The sequence below is a fragment of the Salmo trutta genome, chromosome 31 (assembly GCF_901001165.1).
Source record: "Salmo trutta chromosome 31, fSalTru1.1, whole genome shotgun sequence".
Lineage (NCBI taxonomy): Eukaryota > Metazoa > Chordata > Actinopteri > Salmoniformes > Salmonidae > Salmo > Salmo trutta.
Window position 1 is genome coordinate 41,110,357 of NC_042987.1, and position 13,637 is coordinate 41,123,993.

The following is a 13,637-nucleotide window of genomic DNA, read 5'->3' on the forward strand; positions in this document are numbered from 1 at the left end:
TTGGGGGTTAAGGTCGCTAGGTGTTTGGGTTAAGGTCGCTAGGTGTTGGGGGTTAAGCTCGCTAGGTGTTGAGGGTTAAGCTCGCTAGGTGTTGGGGGTTAAAGGTCGCTACAATGTTAATTCCACGTTACAAACCAAACATGTTGGCTACATGGTGATGTGTTGTATGAGGAGTGTACAGTATATTCTAAAGAGACTACGAAAGAAGACGAACACCATCAAAACCCACATTGTTTTCAGTTTTATTTCTTCAAAATGTTTAAAACCGTGGGAGGGAACAGGGATGGAAGGAAACCTTCTTGGTTTTCATTTGACTCAACAAAAAAAAAAGAAAAGAAGGATTATAATATGATTTGTACTGAGAAAAATAATAATATAATAATAATATAAAGTCTATATTGGTATTGTCAGGGATAGGAAAGGACAGGTAGGAAAGGACAGGTAGGAAAGGACAGGTAGTTAAGGACAGGGAGGAAAGGACAGGGAGGAAAGGACAGGTAGGAAAGGACAGGGAGGAAAGGACAGGGAGGAAAGGACAGGGAGGAAAGGACAGGTAGGAAAGGACAGGTAGGAAAGGACAGGTAGGAAAGGACAGGTAGGACAGGGCCAGGTAGTTAAGGACAGGTAGGAAAGGACAGGGAGGACAGGACAGGGAGGAAAGGACAGGGAGGACAGGACAGGGAGGAAAGGACAGGTAGGAAAGGACAGGGAGGACAGGACAGGGAGGAAAGGACAGGGAGGAAAGGACAGGGAGGACAGGACAGGGAGGAAAGGACAGGGAGGAAAGGACAGGGAGGAAAGGACAGGGACAGGTAGGAAAGGACAGGTAGTTAAGGACAGGTAGGAAAGGACAGGGAGGACAGGACAGGGACAGGTAGGAAAGGACAGGGACAGGTAGGAAAGGGAGGGAGGGACGAAGGAGGCACCTATTATATCCCAGATGGAATAGAAATATTCCCCAGAGGAAAAAAAAAAAAGTTGAGAAATTACAAACAGAACAAATGAAGTAGTATATGGCTGCGTCCCTGTATAGTGCACTACTTTTGACTAGGGTCCATAGTGCTCTGGTCACAAGTAGCGCACTACAAAAGGAAAGAGGATGCCATGCAACAGGTAGTAAGGTGGTCGGTATTTGACGATTGAAGTAGTGCTCTCCTTTTTATCTTAAAATTGTTAAAATAACATTTACAAAAAGACACAACGTTCCATTCAACTACTATTAACACAACAGACAGAGAACACTGCTTCAGGCCCACGGTGATGTGTCAAATGATACACTACTCCCTAGGGCACTACTTTTGACCAGAACCAAACAGATCTGGACCAGGCTACTATATCCTGGCCTGGGGCTGAAGACTGGAGGTTAGGACCAGGCTACTATATCCTGGCCTGGGGCTGAAGACTGGAGGTTAGGACCAGGCTACTATATCCTGGCCTGGGGCTGAGGACTAGAGGTTAGGACCAGGCTACTATATCCTGGCCTGGGGCTGAAGACTGGAGGTTAGGACCAGGCTACTATATCCTGGCCTGGGGCTGAGGACTGGAGGTTAGGACCAGGCTACTATATCCTGGCCTGGGGCTGAAGACTGGAGGTTAGGACCAGGCTACTGTATCCTGGCCTGAAGACTGGAGGTTAGGACCAGGCTACTATATCCTGGCCTGGGGCTGAGGACTGGAGGTTAGGACCAGGCTACTATATCCTGGCCTGGGGCTGAGGACTGGAGGTTAGGACCAGGCTACTATATCCTGGCCTGGGGCTGAAGACTGGAGGTTAGGACCAGGCTACTGTATCCTGGCCTGAAGACTGGAGGTTAGGACCAGGCTACTGTATCCTGGCCTGGGGCTGAAGACTGGAGGTTAGGACCAGGCTACTGTATCCTGGCCTGGGGCTGAGGACTGGAGGTTAGGACCAGGCTACTGTAGACCTGGGCTCAATTAGTATTAGTCTCTTATCAAAAGTAGTGCACTACATAGGGGATAGTGTGCCGTTTGGGATGCAGAGTAAACTGTCCTCCATGTTGATTGGTAGTGTACTACTTCCTGTATATCCTAAATAGCAGCCTATTCCATTTATAGTGCACTAACTTTTTTTACCAGGGTACCTACAGGGCCTATAAGGGCTTTGGTCAAAAGTAGTGCACTATACTATATAAGGAATAGGGTGCCATTTAGGACACAAACGTCATATCCCTCCACAATTCTGTCTGTCCATCCATCAAAGAACAGAAACACACAAACAAGGAGCTATCTTTCTCCCTCCCTCCCTCCCTCCCTCGTGTGTGTGTGTGTACTAGCCATGTGTGAGACCTTGTAAAAAAAGGCAGCGGGTCCCTGGTACTTCTGATGCTGTGCTGGACAGACAGACAGACAGACAGGCAGACAGACAGACAGACAGACAGACGTGGTCACTGCAGACAAGATGGAGGTTCACAGCACTACTTCTGATATGGCTACGTCAACAGAAACACATCTTCCATACACGCCTTTTTGATTCCGGAGCTGAGGGATCGTCGTGGGATACGGCAGGCGTTGTGCGTCTCCCAGGACGCAACATCCCAAATGGCACCCTATTCCCTCTATGTAAGTGCACAACTTTTGACCAGAGCCCTATGGGACTCATCCGCACGAGTGCCCCCGGTCAAGGGAATGGGGGTGCCATTTCAGAACCCAGCCCCAGGTCTACAAGACGAACTTTCCCATGAAGAAGCCGATGAAGATGGCTGCTATGACGACGAGGAGGGAAGGCAGGGACGCGGCGGTGGTGTGTTGCATCACGGAGGAAGAGGAGGAGGAGGAAGAGCCCGTCTGATTTGATGTCAAGTGATCGGAATGCTGGGCAGCCCTTCTCATTCTAACGCCGTCGTCCTGGAAACGCAAAAGAGAAGGGGGGGGGGGGTGAGGACACATTACATACGACATTATAGAACTAGAGATAAATAAATTAGAAGTTGTTCTCTTTTACAAAAACAAACTGTCACAGCCGAAACGTGTGTCTGGTTCTCCTTAAAAAAGACCTAACCATTAAATTGGTCGGTACTGATTGTTCACCTATGACCCTTAACTTCAGTTGCTTGTTTACACACAGAGGTCAACGTCTATTCTAACATTCAGGTTTCTGTTGTTCCCTCTATAACCCCTAACCTGTTGTTCCTCTATAACCCCTAACCTGTTGTTCCCTCTATAACCCCTAACCTGTTGTTCCCTCTATAACCCCTAACCTGTTGTTCCCTCTATAACCCCTAACCTGTTGTTCCTCTATAACCCCTAACCTGTTGTTCCTCTATAACCCCTAACCTGTTGTTCCCTCTATAACCCCTAACCTGTTGTTCCTCTATAACCCCTAACCTGTTGTTCCCTCTATAACCCCTAACCTGTTGTTCCTCTATAACCCCTAACCTGTTGTTCCTCTATAACCCCTAACCTGTTGTTCCTCTATAACCCCTAACCTGTTGTTCCTCTATAACCCCTAACCTGTTGTTCCTCTATAACCCCTAACCTGTTGTTCCCTCTATAACCCCTAACCTGTTGTTCCTCTATAACCCCTAACCTGTTGTTCCCTCTATAACCCCTAACCTGTTGTTTCCTCTATAACCCCTAACCTGTTGTTCCTCTATAACCCCTAACCTGTTGTTCCTCTATAACCCCTAACCTGTTGTTCCCTCTATAACCCCTAACCTGTTGTTCCTCTATAACCCCTAACCTGTTGTTCCCTCTATAACCCCTAACCTGTTGTTCCCTCTATAACCCCTAACCTGTTGTTCCCTCTATAACCCCTAACCTGTTGTTTCCTCTATAACCCCTAACCTGTTGTTCCCTCTATAACCCCTAACCTGTTGTTCCCTCTATAACCCCTAACCTGTTGTTCCCTCTATAACCCCTAACCTGTTGTTCCTCTATAACCCCTAACCTACAGTCTGTTGTTCCTCTATAACCCCTAACCTACAGTCTGTTGTTCCTCTATAACCCCTAACCTACAGTCTGTTGTTCCTCTATAACCCCTAACCTACAGACTAACCTTGAGTTGTCTGTTCTCCTCGGTCAGTTTGCCCATCTCAGCCTGCAGTCTCTTGCACTCCTGTGTTAGTTTCTTAATCTCAGAGTCGTCCATCGAGGCGCTGACCGTCTTCGGCGCTGCCGTCGCCACGGGCCCGTCCGCCGCCTTGGACGAGTTCTGCACGGGCGCCACAACGTCGCTGCTCCTTTCCACGTCATTCTGGAAGCCAAGAGAACGGAGAGAGAAACCGCTTAGGGAGCCGTATTCTCAATTTAGTGCATTACCATCTGGTCAGTGCCCATAGGGTCAAACTGACACCATACAGGGGGACAAGGGGTTCATTTGGGACGTAGCCCGAGGCTCATTCTGCAGACATGGAGAACGTTGAAGAAAAACCACTAAACATAAACCCAGCAGCAACAGTAGTGTGTAAATTCAAATCAGATCACAAGTGTTGACCGGCGATAGCCGCCCCCCCCTCCTCCTCCTCCTCTGGACTGGAGGTTAGGACCAGGCTACTGTATCCTGGCCTGGGCCTGAGGACTGGAGGTTAGGACCAGGCTACTGTATCCTGGCCTGGGGCTGAAGACTGGAGGTTAGGACCAGGCTACTGTATCCTGGCCTGGGGCTGAGGACTGGAGGTTAGGACCAGGCTACTATATCCTGGCCTGGGGCTGAGGACTGGAGGTTAGGTTAGGACCAGGCTACTATATCCTGGCCTGGGGCTGAAGACTGGAGGTTAGGACCAGGCTACTGTATCCTGGCCTGGGGCTGAGGACTGGAGGTTAGGACCAGGCTACTGTATCCTGGCCTGGGGCTGAGGACTGGAGGTTAGGACCAGGCTACTGTATCCTGGCCTGGGGCTGAGGACTAGGCTACTATATCCTGGCCTGGGGCTGAAGACTGGAGGTTAGGACCAGGCTACTAAAGCACTAGTGCTGGAAGAGAGATCTGGAGAGAGAGATCTGGAGAGAGAGAGAGAGAGAGATCTGGAGAGAGAGAGAGAGAGAGAGAGAGAGAGAGAGAGGAGAGAGAGAGAGAGAGAGAGAGAGAGAGAGAGAGACACACACACACACACACACACACACACACAGGAACGCTGAGTACACAGGAAGAGTTGTAATTGAGCCTTTAGGTTTTAAAAGCTACTGCTGACAGTGATGCTAAATCTGTCCACATCCTCACAAACCTGCAGCATCTTTCTGCCTTTAACCTCAGAGCTGGGGGCTGTCCTGAATCCCTGTAGATCACTCCTGTTGCAAACACTGCCTGGCGGGGTGGGGGGTAGACCTAGACCCAGTCTGCTGCTGAAGGGGGTACGGAACTCCCCACCACCCCTGGTAGGGGTGGCCCGGGGGGGCAGGCGAGACCCCCTCTCATAGCCTGGCTCTCCTGAGAACATGGAGTGTCTGCCCAACTGCACTGGGGTGGTTAATCCTGCTGCTCCTCTAGTGAAGGACCTATTCTCCTGACCTGTCTCCTTTTCTCCTGTCCCTGAGCTGATGACCTGGGGGAGGGAGGGAGGGAGAGCCATGGGTAGAGGGAGGGAGAGCCATGGAGGGAGGGCCAGGGAGGGAGGGAGGGAGGGAGGGAGAGCCATGGAGGGAGGGAGGGAGGGAGGGCCATGGAGGGAGGGAGAGCCATGGAGGGAGGGAGGGCCATGGGTGGAGGGAGGGAGGGAGGGCCATGGAGGGAGGGAGGGAGGGCCATGGAGGGAGGGAGGGCCATGGAGGGAGGGAGGGAGGGCCATGGAGGGAGGGAGGGAGGGCCATGGAGGGAGGGAGGGAGGGCCATGGAGCGAGGGAGGGAGGGCCATGGGTGGAGGGAGGGAGGGCCATGGAGGGAGGGAGGGCCATGGGTGGAGGGAGGGAGGGCCATGGAGGGAGGGAGGGAGGGCCATGGAGGGAGGGAGGGAGGGAGGGCCATGGAGGGAGGGAGGGCCATGGGTGGAGGGAGGGAGGGAGGGCCATGGGTGGAGGGAGGGCCATGGAGGGAGGGAGGGAGGGCCATGGAGGGAGGGAGGGAGGGCCATGGAGGGAGGGAGGGAGGGAGGGCCATGGAGGGAGGGAGGGCCATGGGTGGAGGGAGGGAGGGAGGGCCATGGGTGGAGGGAGGGCCATGGGTGGAGGGAGGGAGGGCCATGGAGGGAGGGAGGGAGGGCCATGGAGGGAGGGAGGGCCATGGAGGGAGAGCCATGGGTGGAGGGAGGGAGGGAGAGCCGTGGAGGGAGGGAGGGCTATGGGGTGAGGACAAATTCAGTGTGTGTTTTCAGGAGCTTGGCAGAAGATCAGTTTAACATTCCTGAAAAAGTGGGTTAACCTCTTAGGAGCCACATCTACAATGTGACCCTACGGGCCCTGGATAACAGTACAGCCCTACAGAGGGGTAAAGGTGGCTAACAGTAGTGCCCTACAGAGGGGTAAAGGTGGCTAACAGTAGTGCCCTACAGAGGGGTAAAGGTGGATAACAGTAGAGCCCTACAGAGGGGTAAAGGTGGCTAACAGTAGTGCCCTACAGAGGGGTAAAGGTGGATAACAGTAGTGCCCTACAGAGGGGTAAAGGTGGATAACAGTAGAGCCCTACAGAGGGGTAAAGGTGGCTAACAGTAGTGCCCTACAGAGGGGTAAAGGTGGATAACAGTAGAGCCCTACAGAGGGGTAAAGGTGGCTAACAGTAGTGCCCTACAGAGGGGTAAAGGTGGCTAACAGTAGTGCCTACAGAGGGGTAAAGGTGGATAACAGTAGAGCCCTACAGAGGGGTAAAGGTGGCTAACAGTAGTGCCCTACAGAGGGGTAAAGGTGGATAACAGTAGTGCCCTACAGAGGGGTAAAGGTGGCTAACAGTAGTGCCCTACAGAGGGGTAAAGGTGGCTAACAGTAGTGCCCTACAGAGGGGTAAAGGTGGCTAACAGTAGTGCCCTACAGAGGGGTAAAGGTGGCTAACAGTAGTGCCCTACAGAGGGGTAAAGGTGGCTAACAGTAGTGCCCTACAGAGGGGTAAAGGTGGATAACAGTAGTGCCCTACAGAGGGGTAAAGGTGGCTAACAGTAGTGCCCTACATAGGGGTAAAGGTGGCTAACAGTAGTGCCCTACAGAGGGGTAACGGTGGATAACAGTAGTGCCCTACAGAGGGGTAAATGCTACCATTTGGAACACATGGATATGACCAAGCCTTTAACCTGCAAAGAACTAAGCAGAAAGGAATGTTTATGTGTAACAAACACAACCGATGGGGATTCTCTCCAGACTAGGGAAAACACGCTCCCAGAGGACCGATCAGACAGCACAGAGGACATGTCGGAGGACTGACGAAAGACAAAGACATTAGATAACGGAGAACACGGCATGTTATATGTACACGCAGCGATGTGGGGCTCCCGAGTGGCGCAGCGGTATCTCAGCTCAAGAAACGTCACTACAGTCCCTGGTTCGAATCCAGGCTGTATCACATCCGGCTGTGATTGGGAGTCCCATAAGGCGGCGCACAATTGGCCCAGCATCGTCCGGGTTTGACCCGGGGTAGGACGTCATCGTAAATAAGAATTTGTTCTTAACTGACTTGCCTAGTTAAATAAAGGTTAAATAAAAAAATGGTGTCCATTAGTACTTTCTCCAGTACTTTAGCTACACACACCCAGTTCTGACAGCAACATCTGCCTACCAAGGAATGTCATTCCTCATTTGGAGGCTGCAGCTGGGTTTCCTTCCAAAAGACACATTTTTCAATCAAATGGGGAAAAAACGTGCATATTTCTTTCTACCAGAGGTCTCTTTTCCATCAAACTGACTTTTTTTAGCAGATAAATTGCTGTGTGTGATGACGTAGTGCACATAAAAGCACTTTTGCGCCTGAGGTTTCATGTACAGAATAAAATATTTAAAAAACAGTTTCAACTCTACGATGGTTTTGTTGCGGTTTAAATACTTGCCCAATCTGCTTGTGGTTTATGATCTATAGACAAAAGTCTTACGATAGAGGACAGGGTAGGTTCTGAACTCAGCAACGACAACAACAAAACGTCCTCTCACTGTCAACAGCGTTTTATTTTCAGCAAACTTAACACGTGTAAATATTTGTATGAACATAACAAGATTCAACAACTGAGACATAAACTGAACAAGTTCCACAGACATGTGACTAACAGAAATTGAATAATGTGTCCCTGAACAAAGGGGGGGTCAACATCAAAAGTAACAGTCAGTATCTGCTGTGGCCACCAGCTGCATTAAGTACTGCAGTGCATCTCCTCCTCATGGACTGCAGCAGATTTGCCAGTTCTTGCTGTTCCACAGCTTCCTGGATATTTAGTGGTAATATGCACCAAGATCATCACCACCACAAGTGAAAGTTCATTATAACTTATTCAATATAAACATACTTTTTCCATGTTGTGGTGGTAGTAGGCTATAACGTCTTGGCAGGACTCCCAAGTGTACAGCGTCTTGATAGTTTTTCTATCAATATTAGTGCATTTCCACCGCCATTGTCCCATAATCTATTTCACTGACAATTTTTTTTTAATAATTATCCCATCTCCTCTAGCGTATTTTGTTTTGTTGACATTGGGAAGTTTTTACCGAGAAGTTTGCTGTTTCCATAAGGCCTTTTTTTTATGCATCAGGTCATTCATCCGCATGAAATAGAATGAAAACTTGATTGCAGTTAACTACAACCTGCCCCCCCCCCCTCCCTCCCTTATGTGATCTTTCAATATTAGCTACATAATCTACCAGGTCAGTTTGAACACTTTCAACAAACAGTCAACAAGCTCAGAAACACATATGGTTGAGTCTGGTCTGGAAACGTAGGATAAAATCTCTCCGTTTCTCTCCTTCTATCCAGCAGCAGGACTTACCACTCTATCGTTTTCAGAAGGCAGGTCGAATACACATCTCAGCTTGGAATCCATGAGATCATCGGGTTTGGCATCTTTCCACTGGAGGAGAGAAATACATACGCATGTTATTCATCAGACTAAACTACTATTAGCTGGACTTGTGCTCTCACACAACACACACACACACACACACACACGGGCTGGGCAATATTATGATAGTATCGTCTATCGACGATGATTTACGGCCACCGTCGATGACGACATCGTCACGTGACAGACGATGGTTTAACCTATTTGAACTTAAAAACCGAGTCGGCGAGCGCACGGCAGCGCACGAGTGTCATTCCGAGTCATTTTCATATTGCTATAGCAACAAATATGTTATATAGCCTACAGAACGCAAGAGAGGAATGCAGAGAAATCCACCAAAGCAGCGCAAAATGTCCAGTCAGAAAATAGTCTCCATTTCTATCAGATGCAAGGGCCTCACAGCCTAAAAACGATTTGCTTTTTTTAAATAAAAACGGACACTTCCTAACCATCTTGTGTCTAGTAAAAAGAAAAACGCAGGCCATATTCTCTTCAATAGGCTTTGAATATGGCTTTGGGCTATATGCTTCCATTGTTTTATGCATGCACGGCTTACTCCGGATCAAAACAATGAATCATTCCAAGAATGTAACAGAGTTCAATCTCAAAAGGTTATTGTAACAGCCTAAAAACATCAGAGGACTAGTAACAACAGAACAAACCATATCAACAGCCTATAGAAACATCGAATGACAAGTTTAATCCACTTTAAGCTTATTGACAAAAGAGTTGATCCATGTGGGTCAGGGACAATCCCTCCATGAGAGGTTGAAAACCAAAACGGCCAATAAGCTGTCCTCCTTCCTCCTATTGGCCTATCGTAAAATATTTAAGGCCAGGCTCCACAGTTTGAAATAAAAATATATACTTTTTTAAAATCTACCTAGATACGGAGATTTGTTGGTATTTTGCACAATTAAATAGTATTTTCAGAAAGTAAACATCCAAATGTCAATCTTAAAAAAATATATATTTTTTTATTTCGTTTATCATTACTACCGTCATCAAAATGTCATGAATTTGAACTACTTAAAAAAAATATACATCCATCCATCCATAGCTTCAAAGCACACTACATTGAACTACATGTCATTTAAAAGCCCATTTCATACAGAATGTAACAAACTGAACTATATGTGTAGTAACTTACTTTGAAGAGAAAAGTGTTTGGGTGTAAATAGGTGTTTGCTATATTCAGTGTACACGTCATTAACGGCCATTTTACAAAAGTCCGATTCTTCCCACACTCCCAACTGATTTTCCTCAGCTTCAGAAGCATCTGGATCCAACACATATAGTGTGGTTATCCGTAGATATATATAGTCTCGAGACATGCTCCCGAAGGAATTGTTGATATGTTGTAATTATATTTTTGATATTTTAGATAATATTTTCTTTAGAAAATGCGTCAAATACATTTCACATACACAGCTTTAGTATTTTACAGACAGAAATAAAAAGTATTTATATACAATCTGCTCTGAGTAAATCTGGTCCTGGAGTATCTTAAAATGAAACCCGAAATATTTAGGCTGACTTAATCCAGTGTCCTGAAAAATTTAAAATGGGGGATATTCATATTTAAATGAGTGTCTCATATGCATAGCGTAATATTATATTTCAGAAAAATTGTAATTCAAGAAAGTATTATATTTCTATCTACATTCAAGTTTGTGATATGATAACAGGAGAAAAATCCCTATTAGGGCGTGGTGCCTGGCCTTAAAGGTAGAATCAGCAATATGACGTAGATTCAAAAACTAAATAGCAATGTGGTACATTTTCGCAACAAGATCAAAGTGCAACTATAGGGGAAACTACCACACCTGTTGCTGCCCTCTACTGGACTATAGGGGAAACTACCAGACCTGTTGCTGCCCTCTACTGGACTATAGGGGAAACTACCAGACCTGTTGCTGCCCTCTACTGGACTATAGGGGAAACTACCAGACCTGTTGCTGCCCTCTACTGGACTATAGGGGGAACTACCAGACCTGTTGCTGCCCTCTACTGGACTATAGGGGAAACTACCAGACCTGTTGCTGCCCTCTACTGGACTATAGGGGAAACTACCAGACCTGTTGCTGCCCACTACTGGACTATAGGGGAAACTACCACACCTGTTGCTGCCCTCTACTGGACTATAGGGGAAACTACCAGACCTGTTGCTGCCCTCTACTGGACTATAGGGGGAAACTACCAGACCTGTTGCTGCCCTCTACTGGACTATAGGGGAAACTACCAGACCTGTTGCTGCCCTCTACTGGACTATAGGGGAAACTACCAGACCTGTTGCTGCCCTCTACTGGACTATAGGGGAAACTACCAGACCTGTTGCTGCCCTCTACTGGACTATAGGGGAAACTACCAGACCTGTTGCTGCCCTCTACTGGACTATAGGGGAAACTACCAGACCTGTTGCTGCCCTCTACTGGACTATAGGGGAAACTACCAGACCTGTTGCTGCCCTCTACTGGACTATAGGGGAAACTATAGGAGGGTTAGAGCCAAAACCTACAGGAGGGTTAGCATTAAAACCTACAGGAGGGTAAGCATTAAAACCTACAGGAGGGTTAGAGCCAAAACCTACAGGAGGGTTTGCATTAAAACCTACAGGAGTGTTAGCATTAAAACCTACAGGAGGGTTAGCATTAAAACCTATAGGACGGTTAGAGCCAAAACCTACAGGAGGGTTAGAGCCAAAACCTACAGGAGGGTTAGCATTAAAACCTACAGGAGGGTTAGCATTAAAACCTACAGGAGGGTTAGAGCCAAAACCTACAGGAGGGTAGGAGCCAAAACCTACAGGAGGGTTAGAGCCAAAACCTACAGGAGGGTTGGCATTAAAACCTACAGGAGGGTTAGCATTAAAACCTACAGGAGGGTTAGCATTAAAACCTACAGGAGGGTTGGCATTAAAACCTACAGGAGGGTTAGCATTAAAACCTACAGGAGGGTTAGAGCCAAAACCTACAGGAGGGTTAGCATTAAAACCTACAGGAGGGTTAGAGCCAAAACCTACAGGAGTGTTAGAGCCAAAACCTACAGGAGGGTTAGAGCCAAAACCTACAGGAGTGTTAGAGCCAAAACCTACAGGAGGGTTAGAGCCAAAACCTACAGGAGGGTTGGCATTAAAACCTACAGGAGGGTTAGCATTAAAACCTACAGGAGGGTTAGCATTAAAACCTACAGGAGGGTTGGCATTAAAACCTACAGGAGGGTTGGCATTAAAATCTACAGGAGGGTTGGCATTAAAACCTACAGGAGGGTTAGAGCCAAAACCTACAGGAGGGTTAGAGCCAAAACCTACAGGAGGGTTGGCATTAAAACCTACAGGAGGGTTAGCATTAAAACCTACAGGAGGGTTGGCATTAAAACCTACAGGAGGGTTGGCATTAAAACCTACAGGAGGGTTAGCATTAAAACCTACAGGAGGGTTAGCATTAAAACCTACAGGAGGGTTGGCATTAAAACCTACAGGAGGGTTGGCATTAAAACCTACAGGAGGGTTAGCATTAAAACCTACAGGAGGGTTGGCATTAAAACCTACAGGAGGGTTGGCATTAAAACCTACAGGAGGGTTACCATTAAAACCTACAGGAGGGTTGGCATTAAAACCTACAGGAGGGTTAGCATTAAAACCTACAGGAGGGTTGGCATTAAAACCTACAGGAGGGTTGGCATTAAAACCTACAGGAGGGTTGGCATTAAAACCTACAGGAGGGTTAGCATTAAAACCTACAGGAGGGTTAGCATTAAAACCTACAGGAGGGTTAGCATTAAAACCTACAGGAGGGTTAGAGCCAAAACCTACAGGAGGGTTGGCATTAAAACCTACAGGAGGGTTAGCATTAAAACCTACAGGAGGGTTAGCATTAAAACCTACAGGAGGGTTAGAGCCAAAACCTACAGGAGGGTTAGAGCCAAAACCTACAGGAGGGTTGGCATTAAAACCTACAGGAGGGTTAGCATTAAAACCTACAGGAGGGTTGGCATTAAAACCTACAGGAGGGTTGGCATTAAAACCTACAGGAGGGTTTGCATTAAAACCTACAGGAAGGTTGGCATTAAAACCTACAGGAGGGTTAGAGCCAAAACCTACAGGAGGGTTAGTATTAAAACCTACAGGAGGGTTAGCATTAAAACCTACAGGAAGGTTAGCATTAAAACCTACAGGAGGGTTGGCATTAAAACCTACAGGAGGGTTGGCATTAAAACCTACAGGAGGGTTGGCATTAAAACCTACAGGAGGGTTAGAGCCAAAACCTACAGGAGGGTTGGCATTAAAACATACAGGAGGGTTGGCATTAAAACCTACAGGAGGGTTAGAGCCAAAACCTACAGGAGGGTTGGCATTAAAACCTACAGGAGGGTTAGCATTAAAACCTACAGGAGGGTTAGAGCCAAAACCTACAGGAGGGTTAGAGCCAAAACCTACAGGAGGGTTAGCATTAAAACCTACAGGAGGGTTGGCATTAAAACATACAGGAGGGTTGGCATTAAAACCTACAGGAGGGTTAGCATTAAAACCTACAGGAGGGTTAGCATTAAAACCTACAGGAGGGTTGGCATTAAAACCTACAGGAGGGTTGGCATTAAAACCTACAGGAGGGTTAGAGCCAAAACCTACAGGAGGGTTAGAGCCAAAACCTACAGGAGGGTTACCATTAAAACCTACAGGAGGGTTAGAGCCAAAACCTACAGGAGGGTTAGAGC

General features: G+C 47.5%; 1 protein-coding gene and 1 long non-coding RNA gene across 2 annotated transcripts in view; one reads left to right on the forward strand and one right to left on the reverse strand.

Moving 5' to 3' along the window:
* Window positions 1–1,131: 1,131 nt before the first annotated feature.
* Window positions 1,132–13,637, reverse strand: part of LOC115170202 (vesicle-associated membrane protein-associated protein A) — a 45,527-nt gene continuing 33,021 nt past the window's right edge. Inside the window, exons 4-6 of the mRNA XM_029726593.1 lie at window positions 8,850–8,930; window positions 4,016–4,213; window positions 1,132–2,865 (exon numbers count right to left, since the gene is read on the reverse strand). Of these exons, the coding sequence (XP_029582453.1) occupies window positions 2,680–2,865; window positions 4,016–4,213; window positions 8,850–8,930 (465 nt within the window). The 3' untranslated portion in view covers window positions 1,132–2,679. The remainder of the gene's footprint in view (window positions 2,866–4,015; window positions 4,214–8,849; window positions 8,931–13,637) is intronic.
* On the forward strand, window positions 1,269–4,883 carry LOC115170203 (uncharacterized). The gene is made up of 4 exons (XR_003870982.1): window positions 1,269–1,362; window positions 1,409–1,902; window positions 4,498–4,681; window positions 4,733–4,883. It is a non-coding gene; the product is annotated as an uncharacterized LOC115170203 (long non-coding RNA).